The 24394-nt window shown below is 44.4% G+C and overlaps 2 protein-coding genes across 4 annotated transcripts in view; one reads left to right on the top strand and one right to left on the bottom strand.

Moving 5' to 3' along the window:
* LOC147116596 (5-hydroxyisourate hydrolase-like) overlaps positions 1–8040 on the top strand; it is a 112233-nt gene extending 104193 nt beyond the window's left edge. For both annotated transcript variants that reach the window (XM_085991669.1, XM_085991667.1), the window contains 3 exons: positions 730–869; positions 4794–4929; positions 6453–8040. In XM_085991669.1, coding sequence (XP_085847795.1) covers positions 730–869; positions 4794–4929; positions 6453–6542 — 366 coding nt within the window. In that variant the 3' untranslated portion in view covers positions 6543–8040. The remainder of the gene's footprint in view (positions 1–729; positions 870–4793; positions 4930–6452) is intronic.
* Positions 8041–16995: 8955 nt separating this feature from the next.
* Positions 16996–24394, bottom strand: part of drc4 (dynein regulatory complex subunit 4) — a 40343-nt gene continuing 32944 nt past the window's right edge. For both annotated transcript variants that reach the window (XM_085991670.1, XM_085991671.1), the window contains exon 11: positions 16996–19356. In XM_085991670.1, the coding sequence (XP_085847796.1) occupies positions 19207–19356 (150 nt within the window). In that variant the 3' untranslated portion in view covers positions 16996–19206. The remainder of the gene's footprint in view (positions 19357–24394) is intronic.

Genomic DNA, 24394 nt, shown 5'->3' with positions numbered 1-24394 from the left:
TTCAAGGCGGCGGCTTACACCACCTTCTGGGCAACTAGGGATGAGCAATAAATGCTGGCCGTGCTAGCTACACCCATAATCTCAAAGATTTTTTTTTTAAATCCACGTTAACCTATGCAAAATATGTATGGCAGAAGACAATGTTGGGCGGGGAGAAGAAAAACACAAATCTCAAAACCTGCTGTTCCACAGTGCTTATGCAAATCAACGGGGAGCGGCCACTGGAGTTTGTGGCTCTTGAGAAGGGGGAGGCAGCACAACAGCGGTGTTAAAATCCCAGAGACCGGACCGATCACACGCGGCGACTGACTGGAGCACTTCCGAGATTGGTGCCTCGTTACTGACGGATACCTGAGAACAGACAGAGCTGCAGAACAGCTTCCCCGATCGCCAAGTGCCCTTATTGCATGTGGGAACCGGAGAGAAACTTCTAAATGTTAAGCTATTGATAGATATTTGGAGTTATCAGCAAAACACGAATATATTTCTAAAATCAAATGTCAAAAGACAACACCTGGTAGTTTGGTAGTCGGTGTGGGAATCTTCCAATTGCAGCTCCGTCTGACCCACACGAAAGGGAAGTGACACAAAGATGCAAGAGCCGCCTCTTTGCACAAGTGTTTCTAAATATATTAGACGGCCTTATGTTAACATTTTTCTCGAAGTACATGCACTTTGTATTTTTTTAATAAAATATCTGAAGGTAACTTTTGAATTTTTCTGTAATAGAGTAACTCCCCAGATCGCAGTATGGCACAGAGCCCTCTAACTACCCACATACTCAACACAGCACAAGGTGTCCCTGCTGCTCATGTGGCCGTCAGCGTTTCCAGACTGGAGAATAAGGACTGGAGCGAGATTGCAAGAGGGTACGTCAAATCAAACCGTTAATGGCTCAAGGAAAGATACATTTAGCACGAGAGTAAAATCAGTTCTTTAAAAGTGATTTTATTCGGCTAACCTTGAACCCGCCTTTCCCCTGGAGTGGTGCAGTGATGGACACAACAATAGACCTATCATTATCAGTCACTATTCCAATTGCTAAATGGGAAAATGTTGCTTTATTACTTGCACTTGTTCTCTTAAGACAGGGGTTCTGAAATCTTTTTGAAGGACCCCTTTTCAAATAGATTAATAATCACCCCCATCTAAATTAAACCATATAATCATTATATAAAAATGCTGCATGTAAAGAGTGTTTTAATAATGCTTTTAAGAAAACCGGTATTTATTTACAGATATCAGTGAGATGGGTGTGCCTGCTTCTTGCACCAATTCTGGGTACTCCACAGCAACAGATGGCCACTATTGGCCACTTAGTGCTGGACAATTTTTAAAGCCGTCAGCAGGCTGGCCAAGGTGAGTGAGGGCACGAGCACCCATGCATCTGCTGGGATGCTGCTGGATGCACAGCTCACCACTATACTGTCCCCCTGACAAGTTCTGTAATAGCTGCACTTGTGGGATTCTAAATGCGTGAACATGTTCAGGTGTGTGTTTGAGGGGCTCCGCAGGCGTTCTGATCACGTGTCGGGAGGATGGCTCAGGGTCGCAGCGCCAGGGAGAGGAATCAGCTCGACCAGCAGGGGGCGCTCGTTGCAAAGCAAGTGAGAGCTGTGGACCTCTGTGAGGAGGTGGGCTCAGCCGTTGAGAATAACTTGCAAGAACTGAATCAGTGTCGGTTTTATAAAGAGGAGCAGGCTTGAAATTACCTCTGGTTGCGGGGCCCCTGGAAAGTCTCTACGGACCCCAGTTTGAGAACCACTGTCTTAAGTGACATGGGTCTGTGAGCTGGCTTCCCGTTTTTATTAAATCCCAGTAGATTAATGAAAAATTGCATATGCTCCTGCCATCAGGATAAAGGAGAAAGATTTAAGGCAGTGCTGTTTCAGTTTGATTCAGAGGCATCAGGATTTACACCACTAAATCTTATCCTAACAAAATCATAGCGCCATGAAGAGATTAACTAGTGTGAATTCAAGAGTTAACTTCAGGGATGCTAGCCTCCCAGAATGGTGCCTGAACACGCTGCTTTTTTATTGTGCTTAATAGGATGCGAAGGCTGCTGCCTCCTAGTGCAGAGGTCTCCTATAACAGGCAGCAGTCCCATAGTAATCATGCTGGATTTGCTTAAGGCCGGTATTTCTTGGTGGCCTGCCTTACCAAATCTAGCAGGTTTACTCGGGGATGTTGCTGGTTGCACAGCATCCACCATCAGAAGCACAGAGCCAAAGCACCCCACTAAGTGCAATATAAAAGCAACTATCACTGAGAGGAGTGTGAAGAACTCATCCAATAGTAGCAATGATGGTAGGAGCAGTGATATTCTACCTTTTCGTTAAAGAAAAGGTAATCAAGCTAATTCAGCGAAGTGTGATAAAAATTTACCTGCCAACAATGCCAATTTGTGTAGCCCTTTAAACTTTACACATTATGAATTTAAGTCTGACTGCTGTGCCTATCAATCCTGGATTGCAGTAAGCAATTTCTGGATACCTGACATAGATAGTGTTCTTGATCACTTAAGACTCCGTATTTGGCTCGATGCAGCCTTTGACACAATCGAGCAAACCAACCTCCTTCAATACCTCTCCTCCATTGCCCAGCTCAGTGCAACAGCCCATGCTTAGTTCCACTCTGATAGTAACCAGAGCATCTCCAGAAATGACTGCCATTCCCTCCCCCTACTCTACTTTAAGAGTCCCCCAAGGATCTACAATAGCAAAATACTGCGGATGCTGGAAATCTGCAATAACAACAGAAAATGCTGGAAACACTCAGCAGGTCAGGCAGCATTCATGGAGAGAAAAACAGAGTTAACGTTTCAGGTCGATGACCCTTCATCAGAACTGAAGATGGAACAGATTTTAAGCAGGTGCAGAGGCAGGGGGAGGGGAAGAAAGATAAAAGGGACGGTCTGTGATAGGGTGAAGGCAGGAGTGGTTAAATGTTGCCATGAGGATGGCAGAATCATCAATAGCTGCTGCCTGAAAAAATAGGGGCAGAGGTTATAGTCTGAAATTGTTGAACTCATTGTTGAGCCCAGAAGGCTGTAAAGTGCCTAATAGAAAGATGAGGCGTTGTTCCTCAAGCTTATGTTGAGCTTCATTGGAACAGTGTAAGAGGCCGAGGACAGAGAAGTCAGAGTGGAAGTGGAGCGGAGAATTAAAGTGACAAACAACTGCAAGCTCGGGGTCACCCTTACGGACTGAACGGAGATGTTCTGCAAAGCGGTCACCCAATCTGCGTTTGGTCTCCCCAATGTAGAGGAGACCGCATCGTGAACAGCGAATACAGTATACTAAATTACAAAAAGTACAAGTAAATCGCTGTTTCACCGGGAAGGAGTGTTTGTGGCCCTGGACATTGGGAAGGGAGGAGGTAAAAGGACAGGTGTTGTATCTCCTGTGCTTGCACGGGAAGGTACTGTGGGGAGGAGAGGGGCTGTTGGGGGGTGATTGAGGAGTGGACCAGGGTGTTGCGGAGGGAGTATTCCTTCGGAATGCTGAGAGGGGAGGGGAAGTTGTGTTTTGTGCTGGGATCTATCCTTGGCTCTTTCCTTTTCCTCATCTACGTGCTGCCCCTTGGCAACATGATCTGCATGCATGGGGTCAGCTTCCACATGTACACTGATGACACCCAGCTCTACCTCACTGTCTGTTAAACTGCTTGTCCAACATCCAGTCTTGGATCAGCTACAATTTACTCCAATTAAACATTTGGAAGACTGAAACCATCGTCTGCAACCCCCATCATTAACTCTGTACCATTTCCACCAGATCCATCCTCCTCCCCAGCCACAGTATCAGGTTGAGCTAGGCAGTTTTCAACCTCTGCGTCCTATTTGACCACAAGCTGAGCTTCCGACCCACATCCTCTCTCTCACAAAGACTGACTACTTCCACCTCTAACATTGCTTGCCTCTAACTCCAACAGCCCATCTGCTGCTGAAACCCTCATCTAGGCCTTTGTCGCTTCCAGACTCAACTAGTCCAAAATTCATGACCAACCTCCCATCCTCTGACCTCCATAAACTTCAGCTCATCCAAAACTGCTGCCTGTATCCTATCCTGAACCAAAGTCCCTTCACCCCTGTCCTCACTGAAATACATTGGTTCCAAGTCCCCAATGCCTTAAATTTATAATTCTCATGTTTAAATCCCTTCATTTTCTTGCCCTTCCCTATCGGTGTAACCTCCTCTAGCTCTACAACCACCCTCCCCACCCCCGGAGCTGTCCAGTTCTCTAACTCTCGACTCTTGTGCATTCACTCACTATTGGTGGCCCCACGCTCTGCAATTGCTGCCCTCTAACCCTCTCCTCCTTTTAAGACCTTCCTTAATACCCACCTCTCTGACTAAGCTTTTAGTCACCTGACCTAATGTCTCCTTCGTTGGCTCGGCAACACCTTGCAATGTTTTTCTATGTTGAAAGTGTTGTATAAATGTAATTCGTTGGTAGTTTTGTCAAAAAATTATTTTCTTATAACAAGAAACATAATCAGAGAACCAGTTTCATGTCACTGCAATTTCTGCCATGGTTCAAATACTATTGGCAAAGATGAGCAATAATGGACAATATTTTATGGTGCACTGTTTTCTCCACATTTTAGTCCAAAAAAATTGCTATAGTGTAAATTATACAATACAATTGTGTGATGCTTGCTTAAAGTGGGAAACAATAGTAATTAAGACAAATTAATATTTAAAGGAGTTATCCCACAGAAAAAAATACTTGACCAATAACTTAAAAAACAAATGTTATGACTTTATGATGCATTTCTGTGTCTGCAGGGTTACTAATTCAGATGGCAGGTGCCCAGGTCTGCTTACATCACAAACCTTTATTCCTGGGATATACAAGATGAAATTTGCGACAGATGAATACTGGCAATCGTTAAAGATGCCCAGCTTCTACCCATACATAGAGGTAACAACTGCAAAACAAATGCTGAGTTTAAAACTTTAACTTCCTATGCACATCAAGAGAAATCATGCAATACAGGTGTAACCCCTTCACGGTTCTTTAGATATATGTGAGATGTGGTCTCTGTTGTAGACAGTATTCTATAGTCCAGTAAAGAGATCACTACTACAATGGCTTAATTCTAACTATCTTACTTTATAGTTTTAACATCAGACAGTATAAGAAGATTACAGGTCAATTAACTAAATTAGACATTTGCATACATTAGAATGACTCTAGACATAATAAACATACATTCTCCATTTACATGGATTCAAAGGACTGTCCCTGTGTCCAAATTCGAGTGCACTCTTTCGTTGGCGCGCTTAAGTTGGAGCTCATGGTATGTATAATGTCTGCAAGACTTACGACTCCGAACCCCTTCGTTGAATTCTCTTCACGATCACTGAATCCCACTTTGAGTTCTGGATGCAGAGCACACAGCAGCCGCTGGAGTTGGTGACTCTCTCTCTCTCTCTCTCTCCAGCTTTTCCAAGTAGCTCCCCATCAGCACGAGGCAAGCAGCTCTCCCCAGACCTCTGCCTTGCAGATCTGGGTTCAGACGACGATCCCCCAGTACTGGTGACTTGCGGCCAGCCAGTTCAGGATGCAGTGCTACTAATACGAAGGGCGGTGGCCGATTTTGGAAGCCCGGGACAGGATGCGGCAGCCATTTGCCTCCTGAGCCCTCTTTTCAGAGCTCCTGCCCTCTCCTCTTCCAGTCGCTCTCTTTTTCCCGCTCGAAAACCCCGACTCCACCCCTTCCTCCTGGGGTTTCTGCCTGGAGACTGCGCAGCCTCACTGTCTGCAACAGTTGATACTGGTGCAGAATTATGGAAAGTATGCTCTTAGTCACATTGTGTCCTTAAAAGTTCTTGCCGTACCTTCACATGGGCAACTTTAACCCAGGGATTTATAACAATGATAATACAGTGTCTAAGTTAAAGATTGATAACCATACTTAGCATACATAACATTTCCAGTGGGTATTACACAGGATAAAAAGTGAAATGTATTACTAATATGTAACATTTACATTAGAAGACAATGAATAATGCCTCTTCAAATGAGATTAATGGAACAGCCACTAATTTGACAAGACTTTAATCGACCGTCTGATAGAACATTGTAATGAGGATAACTGTATTTAATTTGCACTGCACCTATCTACTTGAGGCAAATGCTCACAAGTTTAGGATTGTCCTTGGAGATGGATCTTATTTACTAAAGGATTTCTTAATTTCTTTTACAACAGGAGAAGCATTTTTCAGGTATAGATTTAAACAATTTCATAGGGGGTCATTTCAACTTTTTGCGATAATGTAAAATGGATGAGCGCGAATCGCCTGCCCGTTTCACATCTCTCCAATTTTTTAATTTCCATTTTACTCTATTGCACAAAGTCAAAATTACCCCCATAGTGTCTCAAAAGGAAGGAATTTGACTGGAATGTACAGCTGATCCTCTCTTATATTGTGTTCCTTCAGATTGTCTTCAACATCTCAGATGCAAGTCAGAAGTACCACATTGCTCTTCTCCTGAGTCCCTTCTCATACAGTACCTATCGAGGATCCTGAGTGACCTAATCAGCACCAACATGGACTAGAGATTCTGTTTTAGTTACATTATAATAAAATATCACTGTGCCTGTGTTTAGATTTGAGTAAAATTCAAAAAATGGGGTGCATATTTTGTATTATTTTGTTACACTGTTTACAGTATAATAATGATAGAAATTAGTGATAGATTCAAAAAGGCTAATGGAATGTTGGCCTTTATCTCAAGGGAGCTGGAATACAGAAAGGGAAGAAGTTATGCTTTAGTTGTATCGAACATTGGTCAAACCCCATCTGCAGCACTGCGTTCAGTTCTGGGCACCACAGCTCAGGAAGGATATACTGGCCTTGGAAGGGGTGCAGCACAGATTCACCAGAATGATACCAGGGCTTAGGGGGTTAAATTTTGAGGGCAGGTTGCATAAATTTGGCTTGTATTCAGTATAGAAGATTGAGGGGTGATCTGATAAAGGTGTTTAAAATGTTAAAAGGATTTGATAGGGTAGATATTGAGAAGCTATTTCCTCTAGTAGTGAATGAAGAACAAGGGGATATAATCTTAAAATTAGAGCTAGCCAATTCAGGAGCAAAATCACAAAGCACTTCTTCACACAAAGGCTAGTAGAAATCTGGAACTCTCTTCCCCCCCCCCAAAAGGGTGTGCATGCTCGAACGACTGGAGCTTTCAAGAGGGAGATAGATTTTTTTTGTTAGGTAAGGGTATCAAGGGCTATGGAGCAAAGGCAGGTAAATGGAGTTTAGGTTCAGATCAGCCATGATCTAATGGAAAGGCGGAGCAGGCTTGAGGGGCTGAATGGCCTACTTTCCTAATATTCCTAGATTGAATGCAGTTGCAGTAGTAAGCTACATGGACACAGACTGTGGGAGCAATTTGTACCTAACCCGCCCAGCTGACTATTGGGTGCAATGCTGGTTTGAAGTAAATGGAGAATAATATTGGGCAGGGTGTAAAACCGGCATTCCACCTGATCCCGTGGGTTTCCCACCCGACGAGTTAGGTTAAAATGACCCCAACGTGTCTCTTACAATTTCTTTTTGTGTAATTATCTGATACAACTTTTATGTGGACTACAGCCATCCATTCTGCACCCCAATTACTGAATTCAAAGCATTTTTTTCCACATAAGCTAATTCTTTGCCAAAGTCATTTATTGAAAAAGAGCCTGTGTAATGCTGCTTTCTTCAATCTTAAACCAGTGACCACAATCTGTTCCTTTTTCCATTGTGTGACATGAGAGTTCAATGAATAACGTCATACTGCCTTTCTGTTTGTTGGTTGAAGCTGTTAAACCTCAGTCAGCTTAGTAACTTTGTCAAAATATAGTGGAAACTGCAGCTATTCGAAATAGTTTGGCTATTGAGTAATGAAAAAGCTTTGACAATATAGTTCCTTTCTTGTAATATCTATTGTAATTGCTCCTTCAATGTAACATTTGAAAAATGTCATTCTATGTTTAACAATTAATAGAGGAAACGATGCATAAAATATTTTTCTGAATTCATTGAACAAGTGTTTGATTTCCTGTTTTTGATGAATTATCAATGCAGCCCTCAAAGGGTTTCTAAAAACCTGAAGTGATTCTTTTTAGAAGAAACTCTGGGTTTGCAGAAATATTTGCAGCTGCAGATATTCCTGTTTCATAATTAAGTTGTATCTCGAATATTTGGGAGGACTCGTAAAAATCAACATTTCATTGTGCAGTACACACATCTGCTGCATATATGACAAATAAAAATTGAATTGAATTGAATACGTTAAATTTTATTTTAAATAAATAGATTAAGCCAGGGCTAGTAGTGAGGCACAATAAATATCTCCACCAGTGAAGCAGTTACATCTTATGAAAATGCTTCTTTTCTCAACACTGATCAAAAGATATCCTGCAAACACTGTATTTTTTATAAGATGACTAGATCATTTTATGTGACATTGCTCATGGTGGAGATTACACAGTTTTAAGGATTCAAAAAGTCAAGAGTTTGCCCCAGGCAGGGCATGAAAGTTAAGGAGTGGTAAGCAGGGATTGTAAACTGGATGAGTGGCAGAGAGGTTTCCGAGTGGTAGGAATTTTAAAAAACTCAGGTCGGGCAGCAGCAGGTTTCCCCAAAGTGGGGCACAAATTTAACGCAGCGGATCTGAAGACAGGAACATTTATTTTAAATTTTAAAAACTTACCTGGCTTGGGAAATAGCAAAAACAAAATGCCCAGGTGAACCGGAGCAATTTACCACAGCACAACTAATGGTAGAAGGCCTAGCCATCAGGCATGATGTAAGCCCCCAAAGTGCGGACCAAGTGATATACAAGGTCGACGTCACCGGCTTGTTGTAAGAAAGACAGACCACTAATTGAAGTCACAACAGTTTATTCAGGCCTGGGGAGAACCTTTCAGATCGCTGTCTGAATCCGACTCCACCGAAAGTTTAGTGAGTTACATTTTTATACATAATCTTATCAGTCATATCCTGCCCTAGGGGCAGGGTAAAGCTTATCAGCATATAGAGTTATAGCTAAATTGCAATTATAAAATCGTGACATTTCCTCTTCCTGCCGCCCCCGAGTCCCACATTCCAGTTATCAATTGGTCCCATCACGTCCTGTGACTATGGGCCTCATCTTAATTGCTTTACAACCATCTAATTGCCTGTAGCCAGGCGGTGTTGCTCGTTACATGTTTCCTTAAGATAACAGTCCTTGTTATGGCGTGCAAAGCACAGACTTTTGGCCTTGTTCTCGGGTTACTTCTGCAATCACATCCTCATTAGTCCCACCATACTTTGAAGAATGGAACCCTGTTGTAATTTATAATAAACGAATTCTTTGATATGTTATCTTGTACATGTGTTGCCTGCCTGGCCGACCAGACATCCTCCCTAATCTTCCTACGAGTTGCTCTGCAGTTTAATCTCTCAGCAGTCACCTAATCATGTTTTAAAACTTAGCTGGGTAAATGCAATATACAGACCTCTATATCGTTTAACTCAGTATGAATTAACCCATTACCTCCACCTTGTACATTGGTGTTGCAATTGAATCCTGGTTGTCTTGCCCTGTTATGCCCAATTTTAATATCTTACTTCAGTCCCCCCTTTTGACCTTTTGGACAATTGTTCCAATATAGGTCAACATGTATTTCCGCTTCCTGGTGTCTGCCAGAGCGTGCACTCCCTGACCTTCTACCAGTCTAGGTTATACATGTGTATATATCCTATCAATTTGGAGGCTGACTTCCCCCCACGCGGTATGGTGGTCTTTCCTTTACGGTGGGTTTTCCTTTCTGCATTCCTTCCGGTGTAACCATTCCTGGGGCCCCTCAGACCCTGCATTAATGGTTTAGGCTTTCCACTCAAGCTTGTCCCTCATTCCCGCGTTGGGTGTGTGAAGTGCCAATTCGAGACTGTCATCACTCACCAATCCTCATTCACCACCCTTCTTCTGCCACCCTCCTTCTGCCACCCCTGTCTTACGGTTGGCCGGCCCGCTCATTAATTACCATGCCCAATTAATCCCTTGTAATTTCAGGGCTTCCTATCACGTCTTACACCATTTGCCTTGGAGAGGCGGGGGAGTTTTCCATACTTAACTTCTCTACCTGCCTCTCCTTAGGCTTGACTTCTTTCACGGCACCGATTTCGGCTTTTTTTTACCCATTCTGGTGCAGAGGCACTGGAGCAGCAAAAATACACAATATATCGTAATAACAATCATGAGGAATATCATTATGCCTTGTATCACTGAGGCGCCCAACGTCCCCGTCCATCCTGATCCCCAATTATCAAAATAGGAAGAGGTGGGTGAGTTTCCTCTAATGTTGTACTAATGTCTTTTTGTTGTTTAAGTCTTCTTCTATTTTATGATAATACTTTAAAATTTCCTTTGTTTCCTGCCGTAATTTCTTCCAAGTTTCCTCTTCCTCTAACTTAGGAATTGCCTTGGGCTCTGGTATGACATAAGTGTCAACCTTTTTATTAAGTCCCATATTATCAAGTGACCAGGTTTTCCTATCTGTGTAGGTATCTTTAGACCAAAACAAAGGTTTGGTTGGGGAATGGGACAAGTCATATCTTGATATTCATATTTCTGTTTAATTGTGGTGACACAAAATGTCCCGTTGTTCCTTGGTGCTACCCTTGTCCGGTGTATCCCCCTTGGGTGTACCTCGAGGGTGCAAGTGGTGATTTTTGTAAATTCGCACTCGAATGTGTCTCCCTCGGTGGGAGGGTGCATGCACACCCATGTCCTTCCCTTGTGGTGGCACCCATCCATTACCACCCACCTTATGGTTCCATTCTTCTGGTTATTTTCTTCATCCCTTTCCCAAAGTGCCTTGGTAGGGACATCATGATATTTAACCCAACTCTCCCTTTGTACCTCTCCTATATTAATCACATCGTATAGGGGCTGTCCCTCTTCTGGGAGTTGTGGGATGGCCAGTACAAAGCCAATCACCTTAGTCCGTGGGGTCAGACAATTGCCTGCCCGGTCCCATTTTACGCCCCTTACATAGGCTTTTATTTGTGTCAATCCAAGGTTCCAGATCCTCATTAGTAATCCAATTGGGGATCTGTCCATTATTTATTTGCCTCATGTTATGCTGAGCATTCGACAATAGCCATGAGCCATACATGGCATATATTAGTTCCTTATCGGTTTGGCGAAAAGCATTATTAAGTCGATCAATAATTGTATTGATTGTTTCTGCATGGGGGCTACTATCTCTTCCACCCCCAACAATTGCATTATTGTTTGTTTCCCTGCCAGTGTCAATTGCTGGCTATTTCCGGTAGCTTGTTTTAGTAACTTCTCTATTTTTGCTTGTAATTCTTCTACTCCTTCTATTAGTCCCAGCTATTAACTGTTGCTAACCCGGCCGCATACCCTGCTCCGGCCATTTCCAATACTCCCTGTTTCTTACATCTTTGTAAGATAGATTTTCCCTGTGAACCCTCTAACTGTTTTACCTACAGGGAGTTCCATATTTTTTTCATCTCAAAAGTACTCATATTAATGGCAACCATAGTAACTCTATGTGCCACACTAAAATACACCTCATCCTGTGTTCTCCTTATTTGCAATTATCTTCAGCCAGAAGTGCTGAGTGGATGATCCATCTCGGCCTCCTCCTGAGGTCCCCAGCATCACAGATGCCAGTCTTCAGCCCATTCAAATCACTCCACGTGATGTCAAGAAACGGCTGAAGACACTGGATACTGCAAAGGCTATGGGCCCTGACAACATTCCAGCAATAGTACTGAAGGCTTGTGCTCCAGAACTAGCTGCGCCCCTAGCCAAGCTGTTCCAGTACAGCTACAACACTGGTATCTACCCGGCAATGTGGAAAATTGCCCAAGTATGTCCTGTCTACAAAAAGCAGGACAAATCCGACCCGGCCAATTACCGTTCCATCAGTCTACTCTCAATCATCAGCAAAGTGATGGAAGGTGTCATCAACAGTGCTATCAAGCGGCACTTACTCAGCAATAACCTGCTAACTGACGCCCAGTTTGTTTCCACCAGGGCCACTCAGCTCCTGACCTCATTACAGCCTTGGTCCAAACATGGACAAAAGAGCTGAACTCAAGAGGTGAGGTGAGAGTGACTGCCCTTGACATCAAGGCAGCATTTGATCGAGTGTGGCATCAAGGAGCCCTAGCAAAACTGAAGTCAATGGGAATCAAGGGGAAAACTCTCCATTGGTTGGAATCATACCTAGCACAAAGGAAGTTGGCTGTGGTTGTTGGAGGTCATTCATCTCAATCACATGACATCACTGCAGGAGTTCCTCAGGGCAGTGTCCTAGGCCCAACCATCTTCAGCTGTTTCATCAATGACCTTCCCTCCATCATAAGGTCAGAAGTGGGGATGTTCGCTGATGATTGCACACTGTTCAGCACCATTCGAGACTCGTCAGATACTGATGCAGTCCGTGTCCATATGCAGCAAGACCTGGACAACATTCAGACTTGGGCTGACAAGTGGCAAGTAACATTCACACCACACAAGTGCCAGGCAATGACCATCTCCAACAAGCGAGACTCTAACCATCTCCCCTTGACATTCAATGGCATTACCATCGCTGAATCCCCCACTATCAACATCCTGGGGGTTACCTCTGATCAGAAACTGAACTGGACCAGCCATATAAATACTGTGGCTACAAGAGCAGGCCAGAGGCTGGGAATTCTGCGGCGAGTGTCTCACCTCCTGACTCCCCAAAGCCTTTCCACCATCTACAAGGCACAAGTCAGGAGTGTGATGGAATACTCTCCACTTGACTGGATGAGTGCAGCTCCAACAACACTCAAGAAGCTCGACACCATTCAGGATAAAGCAGCCGCTTGATTGGCACTCCATCCACCACCTTCAACATTCACTCCCTCCACCACCGGCGCACTGTGGCTGCAGTGTGTACCATCTACAAGATGCACTGCAGCAACTCGCCAAAGCTCCTTCAACAGCACCTTCCAAACCCGCGACCTCTACCACTTAGAAGGACAAGGGCAGCAGACGCATGGGAACATCACCACCTACAAGTTCCCCTCCAAGCCACACACCATCCTGACTTGGACCTGTATCGCCGTTCCTTCACTGTCGCTGGGCCAAAATCCTGGAACTCCCTTCCTAACAGCATTGTGGGTGTACCTACACCATATGGATGGCAGCGGTTCAAGAAGGCGGCTCACCACCATCTTCTCAAGGGCAATTAGGGATGGGCACTAAATGCAGGCCTAGCCAGCGACGCCCACATCCCATCAATGAATTAAAAAAAAAAAATTACTAATCCCCCTCGACAATGGCAATACTTATGTTCATCCCTAGGATCAAGGCGAGGACGTTCCACCTCATTCCGGACGTCCAGTGTTCCTGTAATTACAAAAAGGGGGGCTGGTCATCACCAGCCAATTAGAATTATTCTATTCTTATCCGTTCTATCAGTTCGAAATGCTGTACATCTGGTTCATTTCTTGGTCTGTGGCTCTGTCTCCCGACATACCTGAAGATGCAAACTATGGCATATAGCATTATCATCATACACAGCCCTATCATTGATATATGTAGAAACTCCCCTTCCCATTCTTTATACCTTCTAGCATACTCCTCACTCTGCTCAAAAGGGCACCATCTCTGGCTTACTCATTGTCTTTGTTATATATTTTTAACTGAGTCCAGTGCTTCCACCTTCCTTTACCCGTTCCGGACTCATCTATACAAACGCATGTGTCACTGTTCATTAATACTTCATAAGGTCCTGACCATCTGGGTGCTAGCCCTGGTTCGGCTGGTATTATTTCTGCCATCACCTTGCTACCTATTGCTGGGACCTCCTTCTGGTCGTCCCGTGTATCCTGTTCTAGATCCCGTATAATCTGTTGGTCTTTGGCCTCATGTCTCTAACTATCTGTCTAGGTTTATCTTTGGGTAACAGGACAGCCTCCCAAGCAGTCTTCCGGCCATTTGAGGCGGTGCTGCAATTAGTTTATAAGATAACTTCCATTTATCAAATCATAATTTTCCTTCCATCACTGTGGGGAAATAATAACTTAACATTAAGAAACTTAAATTTAATAATGTCTAATATCTTTAAATTCTGTTCAGTAATACTGAAGTTGTTGCTTGGTGAACTCAAACAGCTGTCAGTGGAAAGGGTTAACTCCTTTGCAGGCTTTTGAAGGTGGAGCAAAACATTATTGCGTCACTTCACATAACCTAAAAAAAACATCCCTGACCGAAAGACAGTTGTGGCTTCACACTTTAACTAAACATGAACACTTGGGCTTCATTGGTCAGATTCCCTTTCTCAGCTGCTCGCTTAGCTGCCTCGTCTGCCCATGCATTGCCCTGGTGGTGTCGGTCAGTAATCCTCTTGTGTGCTTTAATTTATTATTGCGCACTCTTTAGGTAGGAGAGAGGTTCCTACTAATTCCTTGATTATATTCTCGTGTCTTATGGGTCCTCCTCCTGGTGTCATATATCCTCGCCTACTCCAGGCTACCATGTAATCAGACACCACCCCAAAGGCATACCGACTATCTATATATGTTTACACTTTTTCCTTTGGCTTATTCATTACCCCGATATTCCTTTTATCTGTATGGTGCACCTCAAAGCGCAGGGTCATTTTCCTCACAACTTTAGCCTGTGTATTTACCCCATCTTCTGGATCAAAATCTGACCATAGCTGCTTGTAAGTACTGGACTGATAAATCAAAGCATGCAGCCAGTGATTGCGTGCAGCTCAGCTAGCTGTCCTCTTGGTCCTAGTGCCCCTCCCATGTGGGCCACAGTCTGTCGGCATATGCTGCCAGAGTCTCATTTGCTCTACGTCTGCTATAGCTTTTTAAAAGGATCCCCTCCTAGCCCCAACTTATTCATATTACTGGACAATTTCCTTAAATCCTCCGTATTACACAGAATCACAAACTCCCGATCGAGCAGCCCAAAGTCTTTAATCTGCTTTCTTCAATGGCCACACGTCACACTGATTCTGATTAGTTATCACCTGGCTCTCAAGGTACTGTTCTTTATTAACCCACCTTTCTGTCTTCGGGCATTTATCTCTCCCCTTGTGTTACTATGTATCCTAGGTAGATTACTTCATCCTTCCCTACCTGTAGCTTTCTAGGGTTTAACTCTAGTCCCGCATTCTATAGGGCTCCCAGTACCATAGTCAATTAAATATTGTAGAGGGACCTGCCACTATCAGATATTCTTGTGGAGTGGAGTTATCTTATTCAATTCAGACTACACCAATTTACACCAACCAGAATTTCACTGTGGCCACAATGAAAGTCTGGTTTTAACAAGTTAATTTACCTCATAACTCCAAGGTTAAATCTTAGACTGAAACTTAATCTTTTGTTAAACAAACTTTTTGTTGCTCTTCTCAGTTTTTACACTCCAGCTTAAATTGTAGTAGTTTTTTTCATTCTGAGGGCACAATCTTATTCGCACATTCTTAAAACTTCCAAAATCCAAGACAAAAGGGTTAAATGCTTTTTCTTAACACAGAGAAGTGGGTGGAGCTAAAACACACACAGCAGACATTTCTTTTTTTTTAAAGGACAGACTTTCAGACAAAGGAATATTGTAACCTCTTAAACATTCCTAGTTAGGAAAACATTCACACTTTAACACACAATTTTATACAGCCTGAAAATCCAGCATACTTTTAAGGTTCCTTTCACTCAGCAAATCTTGTGTTTTATTTGTTTCGGTACAGATGTTAATAACTTCCAAGTTGATAAAGCTTTAAGTTTATCTTTTTCTTCCTTTTTAAATCGGACTCAGCAGCTTTCCCTAGCTTCCCAAATCCCTGTTTGTTTCTTTTTTTTTCCCCTTTGCTGGGTTTTCAGATTGGTTCGCTTGTAAATTAGATCTTTTTCCTTCTTTATCTCTCCCTTCTGTTTCGATTCCTTACATTGTTTCTGGTACCAAGCTCAGGTTACCATTCCCTCTTTATCTTTGGTTTCTCCCCCCCACTAAGCCTTTTGGCTCTCTGCACTGTCTTTTTTTTTATCTACCAGGAATCGGGTTATAGAATCCAGGTCCCCCCACAGTGGGGAATCCTCCTTTCCATCTCCTTTTTTTCATGATTCTAAATTCACTCGTCTCACGTTATATATCTCTTCTCAGATTTCCTTCTTTACTTCCTGTCAATCACTCTGTTTCGTTCCACACACACACCAACCCTTTAGTCCCGAGGTTTTGAGTTTTAACCTCTTTGTGACTGTAGGGGTTTATTTCATTCACTCGCTATTGTGCACCCATTCATTCGTTTGTTGAGGTTTCGCCGCCTCTCGGCTTAAAGGATTTCCCGCCTCCCGGGTTAGGGGACTTTCCACCCCTGTCAGTTTTGCCCACTCTTGGCTAAAAGGATTTCCCGCCTCCCGGGTTAGGGGACTTTCCACCCCTGTCAGTTTTGCCCACTCTTGGCTAAAAGGATTTCCCGCCTCCCGGGTTAGGGGACTTTCCGCCCCTGTCGGTTTTGCCCACTCTCGGCTAAAAGGATTTCCCGTCTCCCGGGTTAGGGGACTTTCCGCCCCTGTCGGTTTTGCCCACTCTCAGCTAAAAGGATTTCCCGCCTCCCGGGTTAGGGGACTTTCCGCCCCTGTCGGTTTTGCCCACTCTCGGCTAAAAGGATTTCCCGCCTCCCGGGTTAGGGGACTTTCCGCCTGTCGGTTTACTTTTTAACCGCCTTCAATTAAAGGTGTCTTTCTTTTTATAGTTCTTTTGTACGTCGATTCTTACTTGACGTCTCGCCAGCGATTAACCTCTAATTTTACAGGTGGTAATTAAAACATACTCACCCGTCTTAGGTTATCGTTGTCTGAGAGTCTTGTTCGGATCGCGCATCCCATCCTCGTCGCCAATTGATGTAAGCCCCCAAAGTGTGGACCAAGTGATATACAAGGTCGACGTCACCGGCTTGTTGTAAGAAAGACAGACCACTAATTGAAGTCACAACAGTTTATTCAGGCCTGGGGAGAACCTTTCAGATCGCTGTCTGAATCCAACTCCACCGAAAGTTTAGTGAGTTACATTTTTATACATAATCTTATCAGTCATATCCTGCCCTAGGGGCAGGGTAAAGCTTATCGGCATATAGAGTTATAGCTAAGTTGCAATTATAAAATTGTGACATTTCCTCTTCCTGCCGCCCCTGAGTCCCACATTCCAGTTATCAATTGGTCCCATCACGTCCTGTGACTATGGGCCTCATCTTAATTGCTTTACAACCATCTAATTGCCTGTAGCCAGGTGGTGTTGCTCGTTACATGTTTCCTTAAGATAACAGTCCTTGTTATGGTGCGCAAAGCACAGACTTTTGACCTTATTCTCGGGCTACTTCTGCAAAGCAATCACATCCTCATTAGTCCCACCATACTTTGAAGAATGGAACCCTGTTGTAACTAATAATAATTGAATTCTTCGATATGTTATCTTGTACGTGTGTTGCCTGCCTGGCCGACCAGACATCCTCCCTAATCTTCCTATGAGTTGCTCTGTAGTTTAATCTCTCAGCAGTCACCTAATCATGTTTTAAAACTTAGCTGGGTAAATGCAATATACAGACCTCTATATCGTTTAACTCAGAGTATGAATTAACCCATTACCTCCACCTTGTACATTGGTGTTGCAATTGAATCCTGGTTGTCTTGCCCTGTTATGCCCAATTTTAATATCTTACTTCAGGCAATGTTAACTTTTGAAAATAATAGAAGCAGGCATTACCAAACGTCTCAAATTTATATTAAATCATGACAACTGGGAATAGACATAACAGACAAGAAGTCTGAAGAATTTTAATATATTACTAGTAAATTGCCTATGGCATTGCCCACGATCAATTGAGGAATCTAATTTTTTTCACGTACAAGATGATAATGGAGTTGGGAAGACAGAATTTAGAAGCTCGCTCCACAAAGCCACCTGGTAACCAGAGCTTGCAACTCATCATGACAGTTGACATAGAAAAATTAAATGGGAAATATTGACAGAAAGCATATGCAAAAATGATGAAAGCAGGAAGTAAGGTTTGTGGACAGGTAACGAATGCCCCACACAAGATTTTTAATAATATATAGGTAGATGATTGCATGTATTGGGAGGTTCTTACTCTTAGCTTTGTAACTGATGTTTAAAATTAAAAGAAAACAATTCTTGGAAGGTTTCAGAAAATGTTCATTTCTGAGCACACGGGAAGCAGTAGGGGGCAGTTAGTGCCCAATATGCCCAAAAGAATACAAGATAGATAATTTCTGGTTTTGACAAACAACATACTGGTTGTTGTGTAAGTGGTGGTATTTTTTGTGGTTCAGTAACAGAGCACTGTGTGCCATTTTGGGTGCCCCATTATAGAAAGGACATTAAATCCAGGGGGGGGGGAATTCGGTTGCTTTGCGCCTCCCGTTAGCGCCCTAAGAGGCAAAAGAAGATACAAGTCTATGAGGAGAGGCTAAGGCAGTAGGATTAGCTTTGGATTGCTCTAACAAGGAGCCAACACAGATGGGCCAAATGGTCTTCTTTTGTGCTGTAAACTTCTATTGTTCTAGATGCCCTTCGCGAGCGTAACTAAGGTTAGTTTTCAATAAACCTGTAACGGAAGGTGGGTTTAATCCATCCACTATATTCCTTATCGTGCCTTACAGCTATGCATGTAAAACAGGATTATAAATGTTTAGTGCTTCAAAGAATATTTGGACTTTTTAAAAATGTTAGCTGCATTGAGTGAAGCTGAGGGAGATAACACAGCCAGAAATTACTGCATATCTACAAATACAATTTAGTGACTGGTATTGTTAAGTCACCAACAAAATCTAGATGATAACAGTCAGCAAAAAAGTACATGTTTTTTTTTCCCAATTAAAAAGAACTCTTATTCTGGTATACAGGAATCTAAATCAGACCCTACTATGATGAGGCAAAATGATTCTTTCTAAATGTATATTTTAAATATTTATTCTTAGTTTTAAAAAGACACTGCAAGTTCTCAAAACCATATTTGCAAACTTTGTTCATTGTTAGTATTAAAAAGACGTCTCCTGAACAGGAAGTTTTCACAGAGAACTTTGTATCACATCATAGTTAGGAACATTACCAATCATATTTATTGGTAACCAACTGTTCAACATGTCATTAGGAAGTGTAGTTTACAGCCCAGACCTATGTTGCAGCAGCAACCAACCCAGCTGGGCCCTGACCAATCTCTTGTCCACAAAAGGCAGTCTCCAATGGCTTGAATCCAAGCTCATCTACTGGAATTCCAAATGCCGTGAGTTTTGCCTCGTATGTTCGCAGCAAGTCATTGTGAGCCTGTGTAAAAAGCAGAGTGTCAAACTTTATTACAGAATCCCATAGAAAACATGTGCTTATGGCTTTACATTAAGTTATCTTTTCCATTGCAACTATACACCTTCAAAGGGGTACAGCCTTTCTGAAAAAGTGGCAAACAGGCAGACTTGTATTTATATACTGTAGTGCCTCATCAAGTTTCTAAGCAATGCCTCAAAGCATATTTTATACAATGAACTACTTTGAAGTGCAGCAAATGCTATTACATAGGCAACCTGGCAGCTATTTTGTTAACAGTAGAATCCCACAAACAGGAGTGAGATGAATGACCATTAATTTGTTTTGGGTAGTGCTGATAGAGAGAGGAATGTGGGCCACAACACCAGAAGATCTTCCTGCTCTTCTTTAAATGGGGTCATGGGATTTTTAACATTCACCTGAACCACCAGAACGTGCCATGGTTTTTAACATCATCCGAAGGATGGCACTTCCACCAGTACAGCACACCCTTAGTAATGAATTTACATATTAGCCTAAAATATAAGCTCAGACCTTGAACCAGGGCTTGAACACCGACTAAGGTGACAGTGCTACCAGCTGAGCCATTTGTTTGTAAACATGACCTGCCATAAATTGTATCATTGTTGTATCTCTTGAGGATTTCCAAATTAAAATAAATTGAAAAAAGTACCACCCCTTTAATTTAGGCTTTAGCTATGAACATGTCATTATTACTCTATTATTAGCTCAACGTAAACTCGAGGAACAGCACCTCATCTTTCGATTAGGCACTTTACAGCCTTCTGGACTCAAACATTGAGTTCACCAATTTTAAACTATAACCCCTGCCCCCATTTTTCATGCTGTATGATTTTATCATTCCCATTTGCCACATTTTATCTTTCCTGCCTCTTACAGAAGCACAGACTATTCCTTCAATTCCTCCCCCTACTCACCCCGCCCCCCCGCCACCCACCCTCTGTCTCTGCACCTGCTTAATATCTGTTACATCTCCAGCTTTTTCCAGTTCTGATGAAGGGTCCCAGACCTGAAACGTTAACTCTGTTTCTCTCTCCATGGATGCTGCCTGGCCTGCTGAGTATTTCCAGCGTTTTCTGATGTCATTATTACTAACTGGCTTTTGCAGCTGAGAGTTTTGTTTTATTCGTTCCTGGGATGTGGGCGTCGCTGGCAAGGCCAGCATTTATTGCCCATCCCTAATTGCCCTTGAGAAGGTGGTGGTGAGCCGCCTTCTTGAACCGCTGCAGTCTGTGCTGTTAGGGAGGGAGGTCCAGGATTTTGACCCAGCGACGATGAAGGAACGGCGATATATTTCCAAGTCAGGATGGTGTGTAACTTGGAGGGGAACTTGCAGTTGATGGTGAACCCATGCGTCTGCTGCCCTTGTCCTTTTAGGTGGTAGAGTTCACAGGTTTGGGAGGTGCTGTTGAAGAAGCCTTGGTGAGTTGCTGCAGTGCATCTTGTAGATGATACACATTGCAGCTATGGTGCACTGGTGGTGGAGGGAGTGAATGTTTAAGGTGGTGGATGGGGTGCCAATCAAGCAGGCTGCTTTGTCTTGGATGGTGTCGAGCTTCTTGAGTGTTGTTGGAGCTGCACTCATCCAGGCAAGTGGAGAGTATTCCATCACACTCCTGACTAGTGCCTTGTAGGTGGTGGAAAGGCTTTGGGGAGTCAAGAGGTGAGGCACTCGCCGCAGAATACCCAGCCTCTGACCTGCTCTTATAGCCACAGTAATTATGTGACTGGTCCAGTTAAGTTTCTGGTCAATGGTGACCCCCAGGATATTGATGGTGGGGGATTCGGCGATGGTAATGCTGTTGAATGTCAAGGTGTGGTGGTTAGACTCTCTCTTGTTGGCGATAGTCATTACCTGGCACTTGTATGGCGCGAATGTTACTTGCCACTTATCAGCCCAAGCCTGAATTTTGTCCAGATTTTGGTGCATGCAGGCATGGACTGCTTCATTATCTGAAGAGTTGCAAATGGAACTGAACGCTGTGCAATCATCAGTGAACATCCCCACTTCTGACCTTATGATGGAGGGAAGGTCATTGATGAAGCAGCCTACGACACAGCCCTGAGGAACTCCTGCAGCGATGTCCTGGACCTCCAACAACCACAACCATCTTACTTTGTGCTAGCTATGACTCCAGCCAGTGGAGCGTTTTCCTCCTGATTCCCATTGACTTTAATTTTATGAGGGCTTCTTGATGCCACACTCGGTCAAATGCTGCTTTGATGTCAAGGGCAGTCACTCTCACCTCATCTCTGGAATTCAGCTCTTTTGTCCATGTTTGGACCAATGCTGTAATGAGGTCTGGAGCTGAGTGGTCCTGGCGGAACCCAAACTGAGCATCGGTGAGCTGGTTATTGGTGAGTAAATGCCGCTTGATAGCACTGTCGACGAGACCTTCCATCACTTTGCTGATGATTGAGAGTAGACTGATCGGGCGGTAACTGGCCGGATTGGATTTGTCCTGCTTTTTGTGGACAGGACATACCTGGGCAGTTATCCATATTTTCGGGTAGATGCCACTGTTGTAGCTGTACTGGAACAACTTGGCTAGAGGTGCGGCTAGTTCTGGAGCGCAAGTCTTCAGCGTGACAGCCGGGATGTTGTCGGGGCCCATAGCCTTTGCTGTATCCAGTGCGCTCAGCTATTTCTTGATATCATGTGGCGTGAATCGAATTGGCTGAAGATTGGATTCTGGGATGGTGGGGACCTCGGGAGGAGGCCGATATGGATCATCCACTCAGCACGTCTGGCTGAACATGGTTGCAAATGCTTCAACCTTGTCTTTTGCACTCGCGTGCTGGGCTCCGCCATCATCGAGGATGGGGATATTCATGGAGCCTCTTCCTCCCGTTAGTTGTTTAATTGTCCACTGCCATTCACGACTGGGTGTGGCAGGACTAGAGCTTTGATCTGATCCGTTGATTGTGGGATTGCTTAGCTCTGTTTGTAGCATGCTGCTTTCGCTGTTTAGCATGCATGTAGTCCTGTGTTGCAGCTTCCCCAGGTTGACCCCTCATTTTTAGGTGCGCCTGGTGCTGCGCCTGGCATGCTCTTCTGCAATCCTCATTGAACCGGGGTTGATCCCCTGGCTTGATGGTAATGGTAGAGTGAGGGATATGCCAGGCCATGAGGTTACAGATTGTGGTGGAGTACAATTTTGCTGCTGCTGCTGAAGGCCCACAATGCCTCATGGATGCCCAGTTTTGGATGCCCAGTTTTGAGCTGCTAGATCTGTTCTGAATCTATCCCATTTAGCACGGTGGTGTCCTCAGTGTGAAGATGGGACTTTGTATCCACAAGGACTGTGCGGTGGTCACAGCTACCAATGCTGTCACGGACAGATGCATCTGCGACAGGTAGATTGGTGAGGACAAGGTCCAGTAGGTTTTTCCCTCATGTTGGTTCGCTCACCACCTGCCACAGGCCCAGTCTGGCAGCTATGTCCTTCAGGACCAGCCAGCTCGGTCAGTAGTCGTACTACCGAGCCACTCTTGGTGATGGACATTGAAGACCCCCACCCAGAGTACAATCTGTGTCCTTGCTACCCTCAGTGCTTCTTCCAAGTGGTGTTCAACATGGAGGAGTACTGATTCATCAGCTGAGGGAGGGCTGTTGGTGGTAATCAGCAGGTTTCCTTGCCGATGCTTAACCTGAAGCCATGAGACTTCATGGGGTCTGGAGTCAATGTTGAGGACTCCCAGGGCCACTCCCTCCCGACTGTATACCACTGTACCACCACCCCTGGTGGGTCTGTCCTGCTGGTGGGACAGTATATACGCAGGGATGATGACGGAGGAGTCTGGGACTTTGGCTGAAAGGTATGATTCTATGAGTACGACTATGTCGGGCTGTTGCTTGATTAGTCTGTGGGACAGCTCTCCCAATTTTGACACATGTCCCCAGATGTTGGTGAGGAGGACTTTGCAGGGTTGACTTGGCTGGGTGTGCCGTTGTCCTGCGAAGTCGGTGCTGAGGTCGATGCCAGGTGGTCCGTCTGGTTTTATTCTTGTTACTGTTTTCTGTAGCACTTCTGTTAGTCACAGTGGTTCTCTTACAGCATGTGCAAAGTGATATACCTATCAATTCGTCCAATGAAAAGCGACGAGTTAAGAAAGTAACTATAGGTTTTTATTGACTAAATAACAGAGCTCACCCTCGTGGGTGATCGGATCCAAGAAGGAGGAATACCAGCCAGTCGACCACCTTTATACCCGGGCAGGTAGGTGGAGCCATGGGCGGAGTCGGCAGTGGTCAGCCCAGGTATAGCAGCGTGACAAGAGGCGACCTCGTACAGTGATACAACAATGTGAACAGTGATAACTATAGGGAAACGATCTAACAGTGATAACTATAGTGTAACGATAGTAAACGGTAAAAGTGGTTTACCACATTCACCCCTTGTTTAGATTTGAGTCCGGCGGGGTGAAGTGTACTACCAGTTCTGGTATGTCAGTCTGTCCGGAGGCCTCGTAAGCCTGTCTGATCGTCGCAGCGGCGGTGTTGCATTCTCCGGTGTTAATGCTGGCGTCTGCGAGGTAGGCGAAGGCTCTTGGGGTTCCGGCGTACCGTCTACCTGGGCTGGAATTGGGGGGGTGGTGGGGGGGGTAGCGGTGGTGTCTCCGGAGTGCCCAAGGGTGCGAGGTCTCGTAAGGAGACTGTGTCCTCCCGCCCGTCTGGGTATGCCACGTAGGCGTACTGGGGGGTGGCGTGCAGGAGGTTCACCCTCTCGACCAGGGGGTCCGTTTTATGGGCCCTCACGTGCTTTCGCAGCAAGACAGGCCCCGGAGAGGTCAGCCAGGTTGGTAGCGTGGTTCCCGTAGTCGACTTCCTGGGGAAAACAAACATTCGTTCATGGGGGGTGGCGTTAATGGCAGTGCAAAGTAGTGACCGGGTGGAATGCAGCGCCGCCGGGAGGACCTCCTGCCAGCGAGAGGTTGGGAGGCCCTTAGACTTTAAGGCTAAGAGGACGGCCTTCCATACCGTCGCGTTCTCTCTTTCCACCTGGCCGTTCCCTCGGGG

The sequence above is a fragment of the Somniosus microcephalus genome, chromosome 6, assembly GCF_052327205.1.
Source record: "Somniosus microcephalus isolate GS21.2 chromosome 6, FLI_Smic_1.0, whole genome shotgun sequence".
In the NCBI taxonomy this organism is placed as follows: Eukaryota; Metazoa; Chordata; class Chondrichthyes; order Squaliformes; family Somniosidae; genus Somniosus; species Somniosus microcephalus.
The sequence above is the reverse complement of the archived record's forward strand: the minus strand, read 5'-3'. Positions and strand labels throughout refer to the sequence as shown.